This window comes from Merops nubicus, unplaced genomic scaffold (assembly GCF_000691845.1).
Source record: "Merops nubicus isolate BGI_N331 unplaced genomic scaffold, ASM69184v1 scaffold146, whole genome shotgun sequence".
In the NCBI taxonomy this organism is placed as follows: Eukaryota; Metazoa; Chordata; class Aves; order Coraciiformes; family Meropidae; genus Merops; species Merops nubicus.
This window is the reverse complement of record NW_008615368.1, coordinates 1-24,545: the sequence shown is the minus strand read 5'-3', so window position 1 is coordinate 24,545 and position 24,545 is coordinate 1. Positions and strand designations below refer to the sequence as shown.

Below are 24,545 nucleotides of genomic sequence, written 5' to 3'. Positions count from 1 at the left end.
GCCTCGCGAGGCCCGGCGCGGCCTGCCCGCTGCCAGCGCGGAGCCGCCCCGGGAAAGTGCGTCCAGGGTTCTGACATCGGAGAGGGGAAGGAACCGGCCGCTCGTCCTGAGAGCCCGGTGTACGGCGGGCAGGGAGATCCCGGGGGTCTTTGCTTATTAGGAAATGCTTCTCTAGGGCCTTAGTGGGGTTAGTAAGCAACTTAACGGGTAATTTAGTAGGGGCACCACATTGCTCAGTCCCCTCTAGTCTGAACAATCCCAATCTCCCGTAGAGCTGTGCCAGCAAGGTGGGTTTTTGGTCGTTTCAGTTAGTTATTTTTTATTCTGTCTGTGGTAGGTGGAATCAGCTAAGCTCTTCTCGGGCAGTCAACTAGTGCTGCAGCGTTTGGAGCAAAGTGCTGTTTTGTGGTTGATGATTTACTTGTGGAGTGGCTTAGGAACGCCTTGAAAGTGAGAGTTGAAAGGCGGTGCCGGGCACTAAGTAAGGGTTGTGTGGCTGGTGTCAATAGAACGTTACAGAAATTTAAGCAAAAAATCAGCCGGGATCACAATTCCAGGTTTCTAAACGTGGGGGATGAAGAGCAGAAAAACCTTGAACTGCTTGCCACGAGACATTAAATGATTTTTGGCCGACTTCAGCGTTGACAAAGCTTTTTAAATAGCAAATGTGTTGAATAAAGACCATTAACCTTTCAGTTAGTTTTTGGCCTCGGGCTGTAACTGCCGCGGAGATAAGAATCAGCGTTGTGAAGCCGCTGTTGTGTGAGTGATGTTTGAGAGGAGAGGTGAGCTGTCTGTCCTGCAGTCCCGGGGTGTGTGGCAGGGCTGCTGCTGGTTGCTGTGCCACATGCCAGACACAGCCAGGGCCTGGAGTTAATTAGAGATAATGAGGGGATGGTGAGGAGGTGGCTGTGTGCCTCGATTTGAAAAACTCCTCTCCTCTCCCTGAGTTGTGGCTGTGCTGCATGTGGGGATGAAGGTAGTCACCTTTCCAAGTGTTATATTTTGGGGGAAAATGTCTGTCTTCAATGATTTTCAACACAAATCGTGGAGATATTAAGGTTGGAAAGAGGATGAAGTGCAACCATCACCCAGCACTACCACAGCCACTGAACTGTGTCCCCAAGTGCCACCTCCATGAACTTTTTGAACCCCTCCAGGCATGGGGACTCCAGCACCTCCCTGGGCAGCCTGGGCTGATGCCTCACCACCCTGTCAGGAGAGAAATTCTTCCTCAGATCCAATAAAAACCAACCCTGGCTCAATTTAAGCCATTTCCTCTTGTCCTATTGCTGGTTATTTGGGAGAAGAGCTCAGCCCCCACCTCACTCTGACCTGTCAGGGAGTTAGAGAGCAGCAAGGTCTCTTCTCCAGACTAAACACCCCCATGTCCCTCAGCTGCTCCTCACAAGCCATGTCCCCAGAGCCCTCACCACCTTCATTGCCCTTCTCTGGACATGCTCCAGCCCCTCAGTGTCTTTCTGTGCCCAGTTTTGAGCACCACAGGAGAAGTCCTCAAGCTGTGGCCTGTCCAGGGGCACAATCCCTTCCCTGCTCCTGCTGGGCACACTGGTTTTGATCCAGGATCTTTCCATCATCCTCTCTCCTGTTGGCTCAGTGGTGGAGGATGTTCATGTCTGAGGTTCTATTTACACCTCAGAGCTGGCTCTGGGTGACTGTGGCAGAGGTAAGATGTAATCAGGGATTAGTCTTAGATGAGGAAATGATTTATTCCTGGAAGTACAAATAAAGATGTCTCCTTTGTTGTGATTTTTTGCCCCCCCTCCCCTTTGCCCCTGTTATTTTTAGAGCCTTTCCAGAGAGATTATCTTTTTATCTGGGTAATTCTAGTGTCAAACTCCACGTAGCAAATCTAACACACCCACAGCAATAATGTTCATGCCAGTGCTCTTGTGTCCTGGGCAGTGGGAAGGGGCTTCTGCCTGTGCTCAGTTTTCATTCTTCACCATTTCTGGTGCACTCTGGGCTCTGTGGTGTGCTTAAGAAACCTCCTGGAGGAATGGGTGGGATGGTCACTTGCTTTGGAGGAAGTAAGAACTTCCCTTTCAGTGCCTCCTTCTACACACATCACAGACAGGAGGGTTGAGGAGGCATTTCAGTTCAAAGGAAAGAACTGAGAATAGATGAATTATCTTCTGAGGAGTTAGTTGTGGTATAAATGGAATCACAGCTCACAGGGATGGTGCATTTTGGAGGTGACCTGGGGCTCCTTCCTTCCTGCTGTCTAAAACTCCCTGCAAAGAAGCCTGAAACACTCCATAGTGTTCACGTGTGGTAGCCCCATCTCCTCAGCAATCTGCAGACCTGAGCCTGCCTGTTCTTCTCCTCCTGCTGTGTGAAACCTGTCGAGGTGGGGTCTGAAATCCTCCAAAAGAGATCAAACTTGGCAGCTGAAACTTCCCTTGACCTCTCTTTTGACCTGGCTGGGTTTTGCTCTGCTCTCTGTGATAAGGAACATATCCTAGGCCAGTGCTTGTCTTTCATGGCAGGTGCTGTGGCTTGGTTGAATTCCTTTCCAGGTATATTAAAGCTCAACCTGTTTTTAAGCTGATTTGGGAGCCTCAAATGAAGGATTTAAAAAAAAAAACAAGTCTGCATCATCCCATGTTAGTTCAAAGCATTTTATACAGCCCAGGGGGAGTGTAAACTGCTCTGGTTTGAGGAATAAACATCAAAAACTGAGTGCAGCTCCTAACACAAGCACTAAAGTTGGTGTTACTTCTTCAGCCAAACAGAAGTGAAGGGGTTAGAAGGTTTGTCCTATTTTGAATGTATTTTTAGGCTTTTCAATTGCTTCATTACTCAGTGTCCTGGTTTGGGGTAGAACAGAACTAATTCTGTTCAGGGATTTGACTTTTCAAAAGCTGTGGAACCGTGACACTCAGGAAGCTTCAAAAAAATGCAATGAGGGAAAGTCTAAAACTTTCACTTTTTGCTGGTGTAAATATTTCTAAATGACTAAAACCCCCTATTTTTATAGACTTCTTTTTTCAGCATAGAACTTCTATGCAGAACTTCTGTCTGATGTGACAAGAAGTGATACACAGTGGCCAAATTCTCTTTGCAGTTGCACCTGGATCCATAAAACAACATTTTTGTGTGATTGCTTGTGCTGTGTCCTCATGGCTGCTAGGTAATAAAAATGCGGAAACCCCCCCCAAAAAACCTGCACGGACATCTGTGTGCTTGGTTCTTCTTTTCCCTGTGGGTTTTGGATCTGCTTTCCAAGTCCCAATGGCATGGCCAGGAGGGTGCTCACTTCAGAGGCAGGATTTCTGCTGTGGCTTGGACTTTGTGGGGTTAGATAAGTCTTAAGTCAAGCAAAAACTCAGTGTATGTTATGTACAGAGAAGTTTTAGGAGCTCTACCAGCTTCTTTGATGTGTTCCCATCAATTCCTTCTAAAAATGTATTTCTGCAGCTTCTCAAGCAGTGCAGAGTGAAGGAGATTAACTGGATTAGTTCAGGGGTCAGGTCAGGCTGAGGCTGAAGTATTTCACTCTCCTGCTGTTGAAAATACTGCTATTCAGTGGTGGTTGTGCCCTGGTAAGACCTGATGGTTGAGAGAGGTCAAAAATGAGAAAGGAAGACTCTGTCAGAGCTGGGATTCTGAAATAATTAAAAGAATTATTCAGTAAGTTTGTTAGAGTGCACAAAAGCTTTGGATTTGTTAGTCTAAAACCTGCATTCATTGACAGAGGGGCAAAGTGTTGTTAGATAAGTCATGGACCTGAGTGTTCAGTTAGATCCAGGAGGAGTTTGTTGAAATTCTTCTGGTGTAAGACTATAAATGTGGTGGGTAAATGCATTATTTGATTTAAAGGTGTTTAAGTAGAGCAGTGTGCCAAGGAGGAGGAAATTAGGGTGGATGTTTGATCTGGAGCATCACGAGGAGCCAGAGCGAGGCTTGGTCGGTGTTAAAGAGATTCAGCTTATGGAAAACTGGTGACATTGGATAAATGTGGGAGAAAACAGTGGATCTTCCCTGCAAGGTGAGGTGTCTGCTGCTAGGAAATCCTTGTGACAACACTGTAGCACTGGCACCCTGCCCTCCAGCTCTGCCTGAAGGGTGTGCAGCTCTGCAGAAAACCTGAAAAGGTTGCAAGTTTGCATCTTCTGTAGTAACAACTGTTCCAGGAGGTGACGTGACGTGGATCCAATGCCAGAGTAGTTAATGTGTGTGATTATCTTTCTTTGCTTGCAGTGAAGGTGAACGACCAAGCCAAAATGAAAAAAGAAAAGAGAAAAGTGTCAAAAGAGGAGGAAATCGCTTTGAGCCCTATGCTAACCCTGCTAAAAGATACCGAGCTTTTATTACAAATATTCCCTTTGATGTGAAGTGGCAGTCTCTGAAAGACCTGGTCAAAGAGAAAGGTAATGTACAACTCAGGTGGCCAAGTGATGTCTTGTCATCTTACTTGTGGCTGACTTTGTGTGTGAACTTAAAAAGAGTGGAAGTTCTGGGCGGACTTTAGTGACACCAGCTCTGTAAAAGGTCGGCCTGAAGCCTTTTTGGGTGTTGCACATCTGCTCCCTGGCAGCCTTCCTGATGGATGGTTCCTTCCTAGGCATGTTGGCATAGAGCTAAGAGTGCTTCATTGGAGATTTAAATGGGAATTTTTCTTAGAGGGGGGAAAAAAAAACCAGGCTTGGGTCAGACTGTAGCCTTGACATGCAACAAAACTTTCTGAAGCATTTTAATGGCTTTTGGGTGACAAAGGTAGTTACTGCTCCTCTGGTGTGAGTCTATATAGCTGTGTCCCCAGACTTCGTGGTGATCTGTGCTTAGATGAAGATCCCCACTGCTCTTTGAGGGCAGTAAAATGTGTCTCTGGGTGACCTGCAAAAAGCCAGAAAAATCGGGTTTGTGCTTTGGCATGTGCTGCAGCAGAGTTAGGGCTTTGGAGATCCTGTTCTGGCATTTCCCCTCTTCCCACTTGTATTTAACTGTCCCACGTGAACGGGAGCTGCCTCAGTTTGTTGAGCACCTTCATCTCTTGAGGAAGATGAAGAAATTGAGCTGACTACTCAGGTGGAGACAAGTCTAAACTAGTGTTACTGCTTTAAGCTGATGCCCAGCTTACTAGTTTTCCAGTTACCTCAGGGATGCAGTGGAGTGGCAAGAAAACACTTGGCTTCTCCATCATTAAAACACCTCAAAACCAGCTCAGAGTAAGGCAACCATTGCTCCTGTGGGTCCCTTCTGAAGCACATGGCATCAGGCATAAACACCTCCCAAAAGAGCCATCAGTGTTCACTCGTGTTTGAGCTAGGGGAGGAGTGCTAAGGTGTTCACAAGGCGTGGCCTAATGAAGGGGAAAACAAATTCCCAGAGGGCTTTGGAGGCAAAAATGGAGTCTGTGTAAGGAACTTCAGGACTGGAGGCCCTGGGAAACTTCCATAATTAGAGGCTGGGAAAGGTTGATGCTGGAGATTGGAGCAGTGGTTTTGTGTCACGGTCTGCCAGACTGCTTTAACAGGCCCTAATTATGAACAGTCCCTTGCCTGAAGCTCTGCTTTCCCTTTGCTTCACCAGCTCTTTTGGTTAACAGGCGTATCTCTGTGTGTGAGATGTCTTAATTTTTTTTTTAAGCACTGTGTTGAATTCCCTTCCAAGTGTCTTGTGGTTTCTCTCCAGTTCACGTGGATGGAAAAAAGTCCGGGGTGAGATTGTTTCCTGCCTTGCTGTTCAGCTGCTCATTCCAGCAGATACTCCTAGGGGGAACATTTGAAACCTCTCCGTTCTGTCTGCAGGGCTTGTTATGCTAAACCTGGAGCAGCATTGTTGGTGGTTTTTTTTTTGGGACTGCCCAAACCCAACAGTTTAGATCTGCTGAGTAGTTGGCGATTTCCTTCCATTTTAGTCCCCCACTGTCTACCAAATTTGGTGCTCTGGTGCTGTGCTCGAACTTGCTTCAATCAGGACTTCTTGATGCAAGGCATAGTGGTTCCAAGAACCAGGAATGTGACCGTGGCAAACCCTAAAATGTTAGAATTTTGGGTTTGTGAGTGTAAGATCATCACAGGCCAACCAAGGTGGTTTTTTTTTGGGGGGAGCACGTGTGAAGCGGATCCGTCCGGACCTCGGGGGGTCTGCCACTGCTCCAGCTCTTGGCAGTGCTGGAAGATTTTGAAGCTGGTAGGAGCAGGTTGCTGGACGTAGGAGGAGTTCCCCTCCCTCTGCTGGTTTGGGTCAGTAAGTATGGGTTAGGAGCCACGAGCTTTGTATTCCTGCAACCTGGTTCTTTCAGACGCGTGCGGTCTCTTAAAGGTGACACCTCTCTCAAGAGTTCAGTCATTTCAGTGTATTTGTTGGTGAAACTCAATTACAGGTATGCAGTATGAACTAATTGTTAATGCTATTTCAAAATGTTCTTGTTTGAAACTCCCTCGTGTTGGCTGACAAACCCCAAGGGTCTGCTAAACCCAAGTAATGGGCGTGGGTGATTGGTGAATGGCTTCAGGAGGAGAATGAGGCAGCAGTTTCTTCAGCATGGAAGTGAGGTCTAAATGTAAACATGATGGAATAATAAATAGCTGTCTTCATCTGTCCCCCCCAAAGGGCTCTGGTGTAGGGAGAGAGACTGTCACACTTCCTGGCAGCAGTGAGGTGTTACCATCTGATGAAAAAACTTGTATTGGAGTTGGAGATGTTTATTGATTGATTCCTTTAGGAAATACAGAATTTAGTCTCTTAAACCTTTTTCCTGACCAGAGTAGCAAGGTGCTGTACAACACAAGGAGGAAAATGAGCTGGAAAGTGAAGCAGTATCTGTGTTCTGCTCTGTTGCAAGGCCAGGAGCAGCTGCAGTCAAAGCCAGGCTCCTAGAATCATTTGGGTTGGGAAAGACCTTTCACATCCAGTCCTGCAGCATTGTTGGTGGCTGACAGGTCCCCACTGCCCCGTGTCCCTCACACCACATCTCCACAGCTTGGAAACCCCTCCAGGGGTGGGGACTCCACCACTGCCCTGGGCAGCCTGGCACAGCCCTGGGCAACCCTTTCAGGGAAGAAATTGTTCCTCAGGGCCAACCTCAACCTCCCCTGGCACGTTCACATCTCATTCAGAGACTCCTGGGTGCCCCAGGGCCTGTTTGGACTGGCACAGCTGCACCCATGGCTCTGGGAGGCCTCAGAATCCTTTAGAGAAACCTGGACCTGTGAGCAGATGGGAGGAAAAGCAGCAGCAAAACTTGCAACTGTCTGAAGAGCACGTGCTGTCTGCTTTCTTTCTCCATCTCCAGAAATTTTGGAAGCTTTTGTGGCCTCCTGAGGGTGTAACTCATGCCCTCTTGCTGTTGTACTCCAGCCCAGGTATTTACTGAGTGCTTTTGGCACTTGGGTGCTACCAGGTGCTACTCCAGTACCTGGAGACCACAGTTACTGGAGAGTCCCTTGGGCTCTGGTGCCCGAGGTTCTGTTGGTGTGCTTGCAGACAAGTTCTAGATGGGTGAGGAAGAGGATGAATAAGCAACATGGAAGTGCTGTTCCACATCAGGCTCATTTCTCTTGACTTTCAGGAGATGCACTGACGAGTTGCTCTGTTTTCATCAGCCATACCCATCTTCTGAAGGAGGCATTGTCCTCCCTCAGTGGCTGTGAGAAGGTTTTTCACTCCCTCTTTCCTGCCTGTGCTCTCAAAGAGCAAAAATTACCCTTTTTTTGTGGTTTCTCTCATGTAAAAGGGAGATTTCCCTTCCTCTGTTGCAGTAGAATAATAGCTTGTGAACTCTCCTCTGCCTCTGCTTTGGGAAGAACATTTTTCTTCTCCCCTTTCAACTGAAGCTTTGTACATGTACAATGTGTTTCTCTTCTCTCCCCCTATCCCAAGCCTCCCATGTAGCTTTAGGGTTTGCCTGTCATGAGCTTTAAACAGTATAGGAAAGAGGATCCATCATCAGTTCTGAATTTCCTCACATTGAAACCACCAAGCTTTTCATAGCAGGGTTCTCTTGAATCCCTCACACTGCCCCATGTTCTTTAGAAGATGATGGGACATCCATATGATTTTGGTGATGTCTGGAGAATCTTCCTTCTCTAGTTAGTATTTACCTCTGACCCTGTCTGCCAAGGAAATAATTGTGACATAAAACTTTTACTCCTTTTTCAGTTCCTGTGTTCCTCTTGCTGAGACTTGCCTCTCTTGCACCTCTCCTGCCCCTCAGAGCTGTTTGGTTTGTCTCTAACGATTAAAATCATATTGCCCAATTTAACAGTCTGGAAAGCTGACATCTCCATCTGAGCTTGTTACCCAGTGACTTCCCCAGACGTGGCTGCAGGGCTGGGTGAGGCCATCTGAGCCCTGCCTCACATCACCACGTGGACATACCTGTCTGAGCTTCCTGAACTGTCCCTGGAGAGTGTCCAAATTCTGCCAGACCAACCTGGCTTGAACATCTTAATTTTCTGTGCAGATAAACTTTGGGCAGTGGGTATGAATTTGGGTGAGGGGGAGGAGAAAAAGCCTGTGGTGGTAACTAACCCTGGAGAATCCTTTGGGCTGGGATTCTGGTTATTGCAGTGATTTCTGCTTTAATCTCACCTTTTAGGAAATGCCAAGTTTCTGAACTTGAAGTGTGAGGTTTATAAAATCAGTCTGCTTTAAGTTAAGCCTTAAAGACACCAGAGGGAACACGTTCCTTAATTATATTTGCATAGACTTAGAGCTGCTATTTTCTGCAAGTTTTATCTCCCTTTGGAGGCTGCTCTGGTAATAAACTCGAGCTCCTTAAATAAGTCTCATGGGTTTGAATGAAATTTCTGCACTTGTGGATACAGACTCTGCTTCAGCTGACTGGTACCACTGAGAGCTGCCTCTATCCCCAGTGCTGGGTGTCCTCATACACTGTGCTTTGGGATGGAGAGGGGAAAAAAAACCCAAATTAAATATGACCCAGCATAGGTTCTTAAAAAAAAACCCAAAGTTTCCTTTGCTAGCCTCAAATGGCTTCTGGAGAAGTGTCATGTTGAGTCATTTTACATGTTTTTCAAGTGAAAAAAAAATGCCTTTTTAGTGCAGTTGTTTGTCCTGTGGACTTGGTGTCTTGGATACTGTGCTGTGCCCCCTCTCCCTGCTTTTTATGGCTCTTCAGGAAGTTCAGATGTCCCCTGAGTGAAAATGGCTATTTCAAGAGGTATATTTAGTTTTTAAACTTCAAGATGTGCATTTAGTTTTTCATACAGGTGTCTCTGAGGCTGGAATGTGAAGCACTGAGCAAAATTGGCACCTCCTAGATTGTTCTAGCGACCAACGATTGCTGCTGTGATAGACTCCTGGAAATCTTGTGCTTTAGAGATCTATTAAAAGAGTAAATGTTTAAAATCCTATTTCAGGCTTGAAATTCCTAGTTCAAGTTTGGCAAACCTCTTGGGAAGCGTTTGTGTGGAGCTGAAGTTAAGAATTGTAGCTGAATTGGCTGAGTGGTTGGGAGAGGAGAGCCCTCCATCCCAGGGCTTGGGAGTGTTCCTTAGGAGCAAAGTCACAGGCTTCTTGTGACCTGGAGTGGTTTTTGTCCTGTAGGTAATCTGGGGATTGTCAAATCACATTCTTGAGCCCAGTGTGGTTGGACTCTGGCTGCTGCTGTTGATGGGTGGGCTTCAGAACGACCTTGCTAACCCTGAAGGTTTGGACTGGGGGCACGGCCACCACGTGCCACCAAGGACTGGTCCAGGAGGGCTGTTTGCAGCACAGTCCCTGTCACTGCACAAACAGTTCCACGTGCTGTTCCCATTGCAGAATGGAATTCATTTTTAGGCTGCATTTCAAGTGTTGCTCAGATAACAAAGCTGTGGGTAGTGGTGGGCCTGTCCCTTTCAGAGGGACTTGTTTGTGAGCCTCTACCAGTCCTCAGAAACCACAAGTGGAGCAGAGTTTATCCTCTCTAGATCACTCTTCTGTGGCTGGAATGCTGATACCACTAAATGATTATATTTAAAGAAATGGATATTTAAAAAAAAAGTGATTTCATTAAGCATTCCTTCTCTTACAGCTTCGAGAGGGAAGTTTCAAGATGTTTGTTGACACACACGAGGTGTCCTATAAACCCCTGGGGGTCAGGCTGAGCACCTCTTCCTCTCACTGTCCCTCTCTAAGAGCTGGGTCAGAGGTGAAGCTGCAGCTCCCTGCCTGGAGTCTGCCAGCAGTATCCACCCTGGCTCCTGATCTCCCACAAAATCCCCTCTCCACCTTCCACCTAACGCCAGCTCCAAATTTCACTTGGAGTCCTCCTGTCTACACCTTGAACAAGGACTTCTAAAACAGGAATGGCAAAAGTCCACGAGGTGGGGTGTTTTTGGGTGATCCTTCTGTGTGCCCATCCCTTCAAAGGCAGCAGCCAGTTCTTTTGGTAGTTGTATTCTGGAGGGACGTGAGCTGGTTACGTGGTGATACAAAGGCAATCCTGATCTTGTGAGGAAAGGTGCAGGGGTAGTTTTGCCTTTTGCTGGAGACTGCTTAGCCTTGAGAGCAAGCATGGCAGACTTTGCTTCTTACTGAAGCTAAAAACTGGACTTTGTGGTGGCTTAAACAGCCCAAAACCCTGCTGCAATAAATAGCAGGCAGCGAGCGATCTCTCGGCCTTTTGGTTCAGTCTGACTTCCTTTTTTTGGAACTTTCTCATTAAATCCAGAGAAAATCAAATAACCATTTGAGTTCTGGACTCTGCACACCCTGTGAAGCAAAGGAGACTTGTCCTTGCAGACTTTCCCATGGATTTGGATTGCCTCAAGCAACGAGCGGGCTCTAAAGATGAAGGAAACTGATAACGGTGGCAATAGCTGGCTTTGGAAGTGGAGGAAAATCAAGAACATGTTAAAACTGTTTGAAGACTTTACTGCATACCTGTAATTGTCCAGTTTTGTGGTCTAGAGAACATGGAGTGTTTCTGGGCTTTCTTATAAGGCAGAGGCTCCATACACGGTTGTTGATTGTTCTAAATTCCCATTGTTTTCTTGGCTTTTCTCCCTTGGTATATGTGTCGTCTGGAATCTGATTTGTAGTTGGTGAGGTAACATACGTGGAGCTCTTAATGGACGCTGAAGGAAAGTCAAGGGTAAGTGTTTGAGAGATTTCTTCTGTGGATTTTCTACATGACAAATGTTACTGTACGGTGGCGTGGAACGAAACGAAGTCAGGGAGGTAGAGAGCGCGTACGCTTAGTGGCTACAACAGGATCGCTTAAAGCTTCTTTTTTGGGGTGGGGAGGAGGTGGGCCGGGGCTTGGAAGCAGCTTTAGGGTGGTCTTCCACTGTGTGCAGTTGGCGTTGGCTGTTTGAAGGAGCCAGGGAGCCTAGCAGCACGTCGAGTGGCACGGCAGGTGAAGGGCAGCCTTGCGTTTTGGGAACCGGCACCGGAGCGGTTTGCTGAAGGTTTTTTTTTTGGGGGAAAGGCCAGTGTGCAAAAGGAGGTTCTGGAAACCACGCTTCCTGTGCCAGTCAAGTCCATGCCTCAACGTCAACCCTGGATTGCCTTCAGAGGTGCCCGAGTCCTTTAGTCCAGCCACAGCATCTTGCAGAGGGAGGAAAATCCATAAGGAGAGCACTTAGCTGTACCGAAGGAGATGGATTTAGGGTGAGAGAGAGCTTTGCTGTATGCCAGAGCAGAGCAGGTCTCATGAAGTGTGTGGTTATTTCTTCTTGGAGAATCGGGAATTAGTTCTGTTTGTTACAGCTCCAGAAGCTACAGTTTAATCCTGTTAATGCCTAAGACATTATATCTTATGGATTTCAAGTATTGAAGGCTTTATTGGGTAAGGTGACGTGGATTTTCGCTGTTAGGGCTAACTGATGTGATTTGACTTAAAAAAGAAAAACAAAAAGTTGTGTGTTTGGTGTTTTTTTACTTACTTTATTTCTTCTTTCTTCCCTCCTCTCCTCCCTGTTACCTGCCCGTGGAATCGTCTCGCCAGGGATGCGCGTAAGTTCACCTCTGAATTTATAGCAAGAAATGAGGAAACTCTTAAAAAGAGAAGCCATTTTTTCTTAGCTGTCTTGTATCCCCACAGTGTTGTTGAATTCAAGATGGAAGAAAGCATGAAAAAGGCTGCAGAGGTTTTGAACAAGCATAGTCTTGGTGGAAGACCATTGAAAGTGAAAGAAGTAAGACGTGCATCTGTTCTTTCAGTATGTTGACTTTGAAGGTGAAGGGGTAGTTCTTAGTGGTGATTGAAGGCTGACTCATTTGCACATAAATAACTGACAAAAGGCAGGATTCATCAAATTGGATTTGAAATAACCCAACATTTGACCTTTTTTGGCCATCAGCATGCACTGCTGAACTTGAGTTTGGATGGTATTATCAAGACTAAACTTGATTTTAAGAGTAGGTGCTGATGGTAGCAAGGCAGAACTTGGACAAGGCAAGAATTTGGCTCTAACTGCAGGTGTAATTCCTTGTGTAGCCATTTGAAGAAGAAACCTGCAGAGCTGTTCTTGCTTGCCTTCCCTTTTAATTCTACATCACCATGAAGGTGTTCTACAAACAGTTCCTTAGAATAAGCTGGTTCCTGAAAGAATTCAAAGATCTATTTCCATTTTAATGCTATTCTCAACCAGTATGCCATGCTCAACTGTACCAGGAGTTAATTCTTAACCACTGCCAAGTTGAAAGTGTTATTCCAGCACTTTAGAACCTGTAACTGCATTGCAAGTTCAATTGAACACAAAATAACAAGGGACTTGCTTCAGCATTAGCACTGACTCTTGGCCTTAGGGGGTGTGAGCTGTGTTCTTGGCTAAGCAAGCTTCGTGTTCTGTCATGTCCTTGTCCTGCCCACTTAATGGTGGGGGGTGAAAGATGTCTGCATATGATAGAGGAAGCGTGTGGAAGGTCTGCCCTTGGAAACCTGCTTCTGGAGCTCTTGGGAAGAAGGATGGGGACAGCAAGAGGCAGCACTTCTCAAATCTGGCACATTCTGTGAGTAACGAGTTCTGGGGGCAGCAGCTCCTGGGCACAGGCCATCTTCTGGCACCATCGACCTCTTGATGCCCTTTAAAGGGGAGAAGAGGTGAAATGGAAGATTAGAAAAACCTAGTTGCACTTGGAAGTCATTGAGAACTGGCTTGTCTGGTGGGCCCTTGAGAGAGAAAAAGCTGTTGAGTGGTTTTTAACCAGCTCTGGGTTGGTTTTCCTGCTAAAGATATACCTGTGCTGGAGGTCAGGCCACCCTTTTGCCATCAGCCCAGGAGAAGAGGTGGCTGTAACTTGCCCAACTCTTCATGAAACTCTTGTCACACTTGACTATTTCTGCCTAGGTGACAGAGAACAGAAATGATGCTTGAAAGAGATGAAGAAGCATTTTTCCTTTCTTAGGGACTTTAGCAACACGTGCCCCAGTCTGGCTGTGGAATGAATTAACATGCTGTTAATTAGCAATGGTTCTGCCAAACCATACCTCTCTGTGGTGGCTGTCCTGCAGCAGAGGAGCATGAAGGCCTCCAAATGACACCATAAAAACTCTACAGCAGACCAGATAAAAGCTCTTTGCCTGATCAGAAGCCTTTGGTTTGTATGACAGCCACTCCTGGCATTCTGTTGGAGCTAAGCTGGTTTGAAGCAGTCCCCTATTCTAACAGTGAAAGAGAGACACTTAAATTGGGAAGTGACTTGAATTCACTTTAATGTGTTCTCCACCTCAGACTACCATGATTTTCTGTAGCTGAAACAATCAGATGAAAGCTGCCCTTTCTCCTGTGCTCAAAATGGGCTATTGTTTAGTCTTAAAATTTGGTTCAAGATTAAAATGAACTCAAACAGCTTCTATTGTAAAAGCATCTCTATTTCTGACCAACTATTAGACCTTTCATTTTCTTCAGCAGTTTTGCAGTGCTGGTGCATTTTACTCACTGAAGACAATTTTTAAAATACATTTTACTCACTGTGACATTTCCAACTGAAGTGACAGAAATTCACCTTGTATTGTGAAGGTGCTTAACATTCACTTGTTAAGCCAAGTGATGATAATTAATCTCATTTCCTCCCTTGAATTCTTCATCCTCTGCTCATGTTTTCTAGCATGTTCTAAAATTGTAAGATTATGTGGTAACAGGGGGATACATTGAAAGGTTTTTGGAGGGGGGAGGGTAGAAAGCAGTGGAGGAGGGGGAGGAGATCTTCTTGAAATTTTACACACTGTACCTTGTCTTGTAAAGAAATCCAAGTGCAAGGTAAATTAATTGTGGCATTGTTTTGAAGATGCCAGGACTTAGCTGGCATTTGGCTTCCAAAAGTTCTCCAGTGCCATTCTGGGCTTAGCAGGCTTTGGAACAGACAGAGCTGTGAGGTCTAGTGTTGGTTTTCTAAGAAACCCTTTTAGAAGGGGAGGGGGAAAAGCATGAGTAGGAATAACTTCCCACCTCGAAGGGCGCTGGCATATTGCTTACAAGCAACTCAACTGGTGGCTGGCAGCCCTCTGTGAGGCAGCTGGCTGGAGATGTGTTGGGAGCAGATATCCCTGTGTCAAGGGAAGCCCTTTTTGGAGCCAAGCCCCTAATCCCCTGGTGCTGGTGGGGCAGGGAGGGAGCTGAGTGTGCTGTCTGTGTTTTGGCAGGATCCCGACGGCGAGCACGCCCGCAGAGCAATGCAGAAGGTCATGGCAGCTGCTGGGGGGATGGGCATTGGTCCAGGCCCAGGAGGCCCTGGCATGATCAACATCCCACCCAGCATCCTCAACAACCCCAACATCCCCAACGAGATCATTCATGCCCTCCAGGCAGGCAGGCTGGGGAGCACTGTCTTCGTTGCAAATGTAAGTGCTGGGCGCCATGAAGGGGTTATCTGGGTCTTGGCTGGCAAGGGAAGATCTGTTCTCAAGGGGTTGTAGTGACTGGACAAGGGGTGATGGCTTTAAGCTAGAAAAGGGGAGATTTAGGTTAGACCTTAGGAAATGTTCTTCAATGTGAGGGTGGTTGATCACTGGATCAGGTTGCCCAGAGAGGTGGTGGAGGCCCCATCCCTGGAGACATTCATTGTCAGGCTTGATGTGGCCCTGGGCAACCTGACCTAGTTAGAGATGTCCCTGCTTATAGCAGAGGGTTGGACTAGATGAGCTTTAGAGGTCCCTTCCAGCCTGATACATTCTATAATTCTTAATATGATTAATTAGAAGAAAAGCCTTAGATATTACCTCTGTTCCTGTAAAACCCAGTGACAAGTAATTTCTGGCTAGTCCTGCTGAGTCTCTGTGCTAATGAAGCTGTAGATTACATCCTATATGTTCCAGTCTGTTAATTTGTATTTTTGAACAAAACCAAGAACATTTCATTGTAGCATTTTTTTATACCATTTAAATTTCATCCTATCCCCACAGAGACTGTTCCCTAAGATGGGGGATACGGGGGAAGGGAAAACATACCACTAAAGCTGTTTTTTAATGGAAATCTTTCTCTTCTTTCCACTCTCACTTGTCTTCCAGTTGGATTACAAGGTTGGCTGGAAGAAGCTGAAGGAAGTGTTCAGCATGGCTGGTGTGGTGGTGAGAGCTGACATCCTGGAAGATAAGGATGGCAAAAGTCGGGGGATCGGCACCGTCACTTTCGAGCAAGCCATAGAGGCTGTTCAGGCCATCTGTATCCTTGAGAAGTCCCTGTGGTGAAGAGCAGGCAAACAACTTACTAAAGAAAGCAGGGTGAAAATCTAATCCTACAGTTTTTTTTAAGTGAGGATGTTGCAGTGTCAGAGGAGGTCAAACCCTTCCAGTGGATGAAAACATGAGGAAAGCAGAAAAGGACAAAAGCCTTTCCTGAAAGAACTGAAAGCTCAGCATCACTGACATAGTGGATTCTATTTCCCACATGGGTATCTGTGTTCTAGCCCAAATAGTAAATTTCTGGCTGTAGGTTGTAGCTAGAATTAAAATTCAGTTTCTGAGATGTGGGTTTTTTTTAATTCCTGCAGTGGATTTAGAGGAATGCAAAAAAAACCCCACATTTGGAATGGGGGATGGCTTGAGCTGGTTTGTTCCTCTGCTCCCTGTGTCCTCACACTGCAAGTGATGGTTTGAGACATATCCAGTGGATGAAAACATGAGGAAAGCAGAAAAGGACAAAAGCCTTTCCTGAAAGAACTGAAAGCTCAGCATCACTGACATAGTGGATTCTATTTCCCACATGGGTATCTGTGTTCTAGCCCAAATAGTAAATTTCTGGCTGTAGGTTGTAGCTAGAATTAAAATTCAGTTTCTGAGATTTGGGTTATTTTTTAATTCCTGCAGTGGATTGAGAGGAATGCAAAAAAACCCCACATTTGGAATAGGGGATGGCTCGAGCTGGTTTGTTCCTCTGCTCCGTGTCCTCACACTGCAAGTGATGGTTTGAGACATATCTATAGATACAAAAACCTACAAAAACCAACCCAAACAACAACAAAATCCAGACACTGCTGTGTGCACCATCTGTGAGTTTGTGGCTATGGTATGGAAAGGGGGAAAATATTTCCCTCTTTCCTCTCCCAGTGTTTCTCCTTCTGTTTAAATGTTAATTCCATTCTCTGTGTGCACTTTAAGCCTTGTGATTGATCCAAATTTCACATGATTCACTCTCATGGCATACTCCAAAACTTGGCTGCTTGTGGATTTGGAAACGTTGGCAACTTTAACTGTAAAAGGGGAGAAAACATGCAAAAGGTACTGGTGAAACATTAAACCCTCAGGCTGGTTTGAAGTCACATTTTGCTTGAATCTTAATGAATTGAATCTTAACCTGAAGAATAATTAACAGCTGTTTTAATTTTAAAAAGCCATTCTTGGAGTGTTCCATTATTTGGACTCAAAACTTGTTAGCTTTGGAGAAGGCAGAAGGATTTTTTGAATAACCTGTGAGCAAGAGCTTCAGAAACAACCTGCAGAGGGGCAGGTTTCTGACTCAACTCTCTGCCAGGGGACACTTAAAGCTTTTCAGATTTGTTGTTTTAGTACTTGAACAATGATCCTTAATGAAACAACAGCCATGTTTAATGGGCAGCTGCTGTTTGACAGACCCATGCATGTAAAAATGGTAAGTATGTCCAAATTCTTCCTTTTTGATACCTTTTTGATCTGGTGATTGGGCTCCTGGTTGTGGAGGATGTGTGGGCTCAAGGTAAGGGGGAAATATAACTTGCCTGACTCCTAGTGATGCCAACTCTTGCCATCAGGGAAGGCTAATTCTGATTATTTTGCTCAAAGACAATGATAAATACAGTGAGGATTGTTCTAGCTTTGCTTTTCTGTGTTTCTTCTTTAAAAACCAAATGATTTCTGACTTTTCTCACCAACTTTAATGTATTGAATTGTGTTTAGGATGAACGAGCCTTTCCCAAAGGAGACTTCTTTCCTCCAGAGAGACCCCAACAACTCCCTCGTAAGTCTCTCCTCCATGCCTGAACATGTTCCATCTTTTAGTTTGCTGTTCTACAACTGGGGCCTGATCCCAGCCCCAGTAAAACTCTGGTTTAAACTTGGGGAAAGCTGGAATCCAAACTGCCTGAATAATATCAAAGGGGGAAATAGTAAAGAAGAGCTGCTCAGTCTTGGTTTGTTGGGTTTGGTTTTGTTCTGTTTTGGTGGGGTTTTTTTTGGTACTACTTTCAGCTCATAGCTAGAAGCTTGTCTTAAAACAGCATCCCATTCACCTTCTCAAGGCTTCCAAATCTCTCAATTGCAATTCAGAAAGCCTACTGCCTTGTAAAACTACTGTTAATAGTGGGATTTAATGGAAATCTAATTAATCAGCCCTTAGAGAAAAGTGTACCTCCTTCTGCCCAATGATATTTTGGCTATCTAATGTTTTCCCTTCAACTGAATGGGCTGAATTGAGGACCTGAGACTTTTCCAGGTCTTCCTAAAGAGGATCTTATCTCCATATCTGGAAGGAGGGTATAGAGAAGAGGGAGCCAGACTCTTCTCAGTGGTGCCCAGGCCAAGGGGCAGTAACAAACCAAAACACAGGAGGCTCCACCTGACCTAAGGAAATCCCAGGTTGCTCCAGGAGCCTGGGGAGTCTCCCTCCTTGGAGATACCCAAAAGCTGTGTGGACTTGGCCCTGGGAAACTGGCTGTAGGTGACCCTGCCTGAGCCAGCAGGGTTGGAGCAGATCATCTCCTCTGGTCCCTTCCAACCTCAACCATCCTGTGGTAAGATACCTAAAAGTATCAAGCAGGAGGAGTCTGGGTTGGAAGGGAAGAGCTAGAGGTGGGAGGACACAAGCTTAATTTGTTGAAACAGAGCAACAGTGTGAAATGTGGCTGTTAACCTTGTTCTGTTAATTCAGCCAGTTGCTATTTTCTTGGGCATGGGAACCAAAACCTGTTGCATGCACAATTTTAATGATCATCAATCAATCCATCCCTTAATTAGTTGAGTTTTCTGGCAAAGCCTTATTCAGCAGCATCATTCCTGGGCTTTCTGTAACAGTATCCTTCATTTTCAAAAGAAAGTCTTGGGGTTCCAGTTGAATTCTCAATAAATTCTCTATTTCTTCTGAATAAAACTCAACAAATCCCAACGGAAGCCTGTGGGGTTTTTTTTTGTGGCCTTTCCTGGGGCAGGGATGGGGCACCTCATGTTGTTTTAAAACAAGATTCAATGCTTCCTGTGTTTCATGATGCTGAGCTGTAAATGAGGAAGTCCTCTTCTCATAGGCCAAGAAATGCCATTGAGCTGTTGTCTGATGTGAGTGCAAGCAGAACTTTTCCTTCCTGATGAAAGAAAAACATGAGGGCTTTTTTTTTTCTTCTTGCTTTGGACTGGGGAATCTTTTTTTTTTTTAATTCATTTGGGTACAGGAAGATTCCAATGGATGCCTGGGGATGATACATTTTGTTTGCTCAGAGAAGAGGCTGGCTGTGTGCTCTGAATTCTATAGGTGGCTATCAGAACCATAGGTTGAACTCTGTGGTAAAATTCTTACCTACAAGGGAAGAACCTTGGCAAAGGTGGAACTAAAGCCATTTGTCAATCGAGGGTGACATTGTGCAAAGGTCAGAAGATCTCAATACTAAATTGCCCACTCTATTCTCCTTAGATTGAGGAGTTGCACAAAATAAGCAGTGTTCTAGCCAGTTATTTTTCAGGAGTCAGCTTAAAACCAATCAAACAAGTTTTCTCAGCAGTAAGATGGAAAACAGAGAATAAGAATTAAAAAAAAAAATATTTGAGAGAGTTTTTAGACTTATTTCAAGACACATCTACTCTGGATTTACTTTACACTTTCATGCTTTAAGTACACACCCCCCAGTGGGAACACAGCAAGCTTTTTGGAGAATGGAAGTCAATTACTTAAGAATAAAACTTGCTGTTTTGTCAAACTATGGAAAGAAGGCTTTTTTGATATCTGAATATTTTCTTCAGATGGTCTTGGTGGTATTGGCATGGGATTAGGACCTGGAGGTCAACCTATTGATGCAAATCATTTAAACAAAGGCATGGGAATGGGCAACATGGGACCTGGAGGTAAGAAGATTACTCCTATGCTTTTGTTTCATGAGAGCTTTAAGCTGTGTAGAAGGTAGTTAGCTTTGTTTTGCCTACCCAAAAAGTTGAAGTGTCTTAGGAGTGTTAAAGCCAAATGAGTTTTTGTTGAGCTAAGTAATGAGCTTGATAATGGAAACTTGAATTTAACCAACTGCTCCATTTTTTTTTCACTGTGGTCAAGGCACAGCTCTCATTTTCTGACTCTTGAGCATGAGCAGCAGACACTGCAAATAGACATTAAACTTTGAAAAACCATCTGTCACTTTTAACACCTACTAGTGGGCTTGCAAATCTTTGTTCAGGATATGTTTAAATAGCACAAGTTTTCAAGAGCCACCTAAAAAGTAGCACACATTCAGCTTTCAATTTACCAATGCCTATGGGTTTTTCCCCTTTGCTGCTTTACTTTTTTTGAGAAGGAATGTTGCAAATCTACTCAGAGTTATCCCTTGTAAGCTCTTCAGTCCAAACCATGGACACGTTGTCTGATCTCTGTTTCTCCAGCCAGACTCATGGCTGAAGCTCTGTAGAGTTAACATTAGCTACATAAAGCTTTCTCTTTTATTTTGAGGAATGGGAATGGAAGGCATGGGCTTTGGAATGAATAAAATGGGAGGTAAGCTGTGTTTTTTTTGACATGTCTTGGCTTTTTTTTCGTCATAGCTTGGGCTTTTTTGAAAGTTGTGTGAACTTGGCCATGTATGTCTAGCAGGTGTTTGTGCTCCTTGAAGTTTGTCTCCAGTTGAGTACTAACTTCTTCCTTTTGGAGTGCTACTAAAACTGTTCTAGGTGTATGGGGATAAGCCACAACTGTTTTTATCATGTGATTTGTTAAAACTGTTGGTTTAGGAGATAAATTCCCAAACTCTAGCCAAATTTTGGATTGTCTCTGTGTGGCAGAGTTCTTTTGGTGCCTGTGGAAGTGTCCTGTGAAAGCAGCTTGTGGGGGTGAAGTGTAGCATGAAGAAGTTGAAAGGCATTGCTAAAGAATTCCTGAAAAAAATGTTTTCTTTTAGGAATGGAAGGTCCTTTTGGTGCCATGGAGAACATTGGGCGCTTCCCAGCTGGGATGAACATGGGCAGAATGAGTGGTAGGTGCTGGTTTTTTGTGTAGCCAACTCCCAACTTGTGTTCTCTGGACGTCTACCACTGCAGGGACTCTCTAGATTGGTCATTATCTCACTTTTATTGGGGAAAAACTAAAAGCTTAGAGCTCACGTGGTGTCCACAAGTCACTTGGGGTCTCCAAGCTGTAGAAAACAAGTGATTCCTTGAGGTTTTCTTGAAGGACTAGTTTAGAAAGGGATAAATCATGTCTATATCCACCAGAAAGGCTTCTCCAGAGCAAAGTGGCTGCCTCAGATCTGCCTGTCCATGTTGAGCAGAGTCCTGGTTTTTTTTTGTCTCCAAAAGACATGATGGAATGATCAGGAGAACATCATAAACATCTTGCCTTGCTGTGAATCCTTCAAACCTTCTCAGGCATTGTTTAGACTGAAATCAAACTGCATCTTTTCAGAGATGGATCGTGCCATGGGTGGAGGCTTTGAAAGAGAATTTGGAAGAAATGAAATGGGGATGTCTCGTAGCTTTGGAGAGACTTTGGAGAGAGGAATAGGTAAATATGCTAAGCTAAGCACTTTACTACCTCCTTCATGCCTGAACCCTGCATAAAAAATGCTGTTTTAGTTTAACAAACCAGACTATATTCTATATATTTGCTGAAATAGTTTGGTTTTGCTCAGACTGTCTGAGCTATGCAGGAGGCAGATGGATACAGTCATGATCTTTGAGGCTGTGGAAGGGAATTTCAGATGGAACAGGAAACCTCTTGACAGTCTCAACACACTGCCCTGTGTCTCAAAAACCTCACATTGAACTTCCATGCACGTGGTGGCAAAGAGGAAGCTTCTGCATGATGCATGACCCAAAACTAAACCATCACTGAAGTCAGATCTGGGGCTTAGGCAACAGGGAGGAAAAATATGATGGAGCTTTAATTTGCTTCCCTTCCTCCCAGACATTTTAGGAACCTCAGATAGACCCACACATCACAATTCAGAGTTCTTCATGTTGTTATTGCTGAGCTTTCTTAGTTTGGTACAATTTAAAATCATTTTTAAAGAAGGTGAACTGCTGTAGGCTGGTGACACAACTCAGCTGACTCCTTAAACTGGATCTTAGCTGCAAGGAAAGGTGGTATTTTAAATAGTTCTTTTAAAAAGACAAATATCCTTACCTTAAAATTAAGGTTGCACAGCAAATGGAGCCTTCAAAAATCTAGAAGCATTTAAAGCAGTTTAGTTATGATAACTCACTGCTGGTTTTTTATATAAATAGCAGAATTCAATAAAAATTTGAGGGATAATCCAAAATACTGCTTAAATATTTAAAGATTAAAACAATTCTGAGAAAAGATAAGTGGAAGACTAGGGAAAAAGTATTTTTGGACTGTCAACTTTGCTGGCAATTGTCCCTTCTTGAAGTCCTGCTGGTGAGATACTAAATATTTAAGTGAAAACAAAATCCTGCCCCTTCCCATTGCCTCTGACTTTTACATTCCCAGCAAGTTGCCCAGTGACTCTCTGGAAATCTGGGCTCTTTTAGGAATGAAGTGTTCAAAATGGCACAATTTCTGCAACAAAGCTGAGCCCAAATATTTCCAAGTAGGCAAAACTCCACCCCCTCCAAATTTAGAGTTATTTTTATTTGCCTAATGATTGAACCCCAGTGTTTTTAATAACCTGGAGTTGGCCTCATCTGCCTGTTTCTGGGCAGATGCACAACACTGCTGGTTTTCAGCTGGAGAAATCCTAAATATTTGTTGCTGTTTTCTTAATTTAAGGGGAAAAAAAAGCCAAGTGGCTTGTACAAATACCACATAATCCAAAACTAGGTGGTCTTATTTACTGCTGAAGGTCAAAACAATAAAGCAGGATGAGAGTTGTTTGCAGATGTGGTTGCTTGAGTTTTTTGGGAGCATTGACTCATTTCAGGGCTACGTGTCTTGTTTCTCTTCATTAAATATTTGTAGGTAATTTAAGTGTGCACTTTCTTCCAGGCTTTTTCCCCCCTCAAATAGGACTCAAACTCAACATGATTTATTTTGATTTTTACAGTGTTTAACTTGATGTGATAGATAAGCTAAAATTCATCATACCACAGCAAAGAGGCCCAAACTCTGAGGGAGATCCTGCTCCTGCAGGAACTTGAGGACTCTGTGGCAGAGTCAGGGGATTTTATCTAGCAGACACAGAACCTCTGGTCTTATTTTATCCTGGCACAACATTCTCAGGTTGCTTTCCACACTGAAAAGCCAAGCATGGCCTGTGACTTCACAGTGGTCACTCAGCTGTGGTTCTCCTGTGGGATTTGCTTTCTTCTTCTTAGACTTGTGGCAATAAGAGGGCTCTTAGTTTGGGGCAAGCTTCTCTTGTGCAAGCCTCTCCCTGCCTTGGCAGCAGCAACTTCTGAGCTGTGTGGCAAGGAGGCAGCGACTTCATCCCTCTCCCAAGCAATCTGGACTGTAATTTCAGTGATTAAATCACTGCTCTTGCTGCATAATCCTCAGGACAGCTAAAATGAAATTTAAAATACCTGATGTAGGTTTGCAGATGCCTTCAAAACTTTCTCTGTGGGTTTTTTGGGAAGGTTTTCTTTGTGTTCAACTCTTGAGTGAAGGGATAAACTTTCCTCTCTCCCAACTGTGGTCTGATGAGAGGACTGCTTCCCTAAAGTGCTGCAAGCACAATTCTCTGCATCAACAACAGGCCTCTTCATTTTCATCAGAAATAAACATCCTGCAGTTAGGATATTGAGTAACAACAGGACTAGAGGGAATGGGGCAGAGCTGGCAGTGGGCAGATTCAGGCTGGATGTGAGGAAGAAGTTCTTCCCCAGGAGAGTGGTGAGACCCTGGCATGGGTTGGCCAGGGAGGGGGTTGAGGCCCCATCCCTGGGGGTCTTTAAGGCCAGGCTGGAGGAGGCTCTGGGCAGCCTGATCTAGTGGGAGGTGTCCCTGCTCATGGCAGAGGGGTGGGAACTGGGGGATCCTTGTGGTCCCTTCCAGCCCTGACAGATTCTGATCTGTTTTAGCAGAGGACTTTAGAGCCCTCATGGCTCAATGGATGGGCTTGATGATCTTGGAGAGGTCCCTTCCAACCTAAAGGATTCTATGGTAAAGCTCAAAGCCTTTCAGCAGCCCGAGTGTGGGTTAGGAGCTGATTGATGTTTGACTGATGGCCTGTGTGTTGTGTTGCAGGTGGTGGAAACGCCAGCATTCCTGGGATTGAGAGGATGGCACCTGGCATCGACCGCATGGGCTCGGGCATAGAGAGGATCCCCTCTGGGATGGGGCACGGGATGGAGAGGGTAGGGTCAGAGATAGACAGGATGGGGCTGGTGCTGGATCGGATGAGCTCCAACGTGGAGAGGATGGGCTCGGGAATCGACCGCATGGCCCCGCTGGGCATCGACCACATCGCCCCCAACATGGAGAGGATGGGCCCAGCTCTGGAGAGGATGGGCTCTGGCCTAGAGAGGATGGGCTCTGGCCTAGGCTTTGGCATCGAGAGGATGGGGGCCGCCATCGACCGCGTCGGCACCACCATGGACAGGATGGGCTCCGGCGTGGAGAGGATGGGCTCCGGCATGGAGAGGATGGGGCTAGGCATGGAGAGGATGGTGCCTGCTGGAATGGGAACTGGCATGGGGCAGGTGATAGAGAGGATGCCAGCTGGCTTGGATCGTATAGGGGCCACCCCCATGGAGAGGATAGGGATAGAACGTATGGGGGCGGCCGGCATGGAGAGGATGGGCCTGGAGCGCATCGGAGCAGCCAACATGGAGAGGATGGGCCCGGCCATGGGGCAGGGCATGGGGGCTGGCATCGAGCGCATGGGGCTGCCCATGGGCAGCAACTTTGAGAGAACCATGGACATGGAACGAGGCAACTTCGCGGGCAACTTCGCAGGCTCCCTGGGAGGAGCTGGAGGACCTGCAGCAGGGGTGGCCAGGAAAGCCTGCCAGATATTTGTGAGAAATGTGAGTACATTTCTTCCTCCCCTTCTTCTTCCTCCCC

At 45.4% G+C, this 24,545-nt stretch overlaps 1 protein-coding gene across 1 annotated transcript; it reads left to right on the top strand.

Moving 5' to 3' along the window:
• Nucleotides 1-4,228: 4,228 nt before the first annotated feature.
• Nucleotides 4,229-24,508, top strand: HNRNPM (heterogeneous nuclear ribonucleoprotein M; the record flags this gene model as incomplete). Its single annotated transcript, XM_008942474.1, has 12 exons — nt 4,229-4,394; nt 11,019-11,071; nt 11,927-11,934; nt 12,023-12,116; nt 14,567-14,764; nt 15,431-15,584; nt 16,960-17,009; nt 17,294-17,354; nt 20,037-20,081; nt 20,482-20,556; nt 20,985-21,083; nt 23,727-24,508. Coding segments are annotated over exons 2-12 (1,590 nt in total), but the record flags the coding sequence as incomplete, so codon positions are not given.
• Nucleotides 24,509-24,545: the final 37 nt, after the last annotated feature.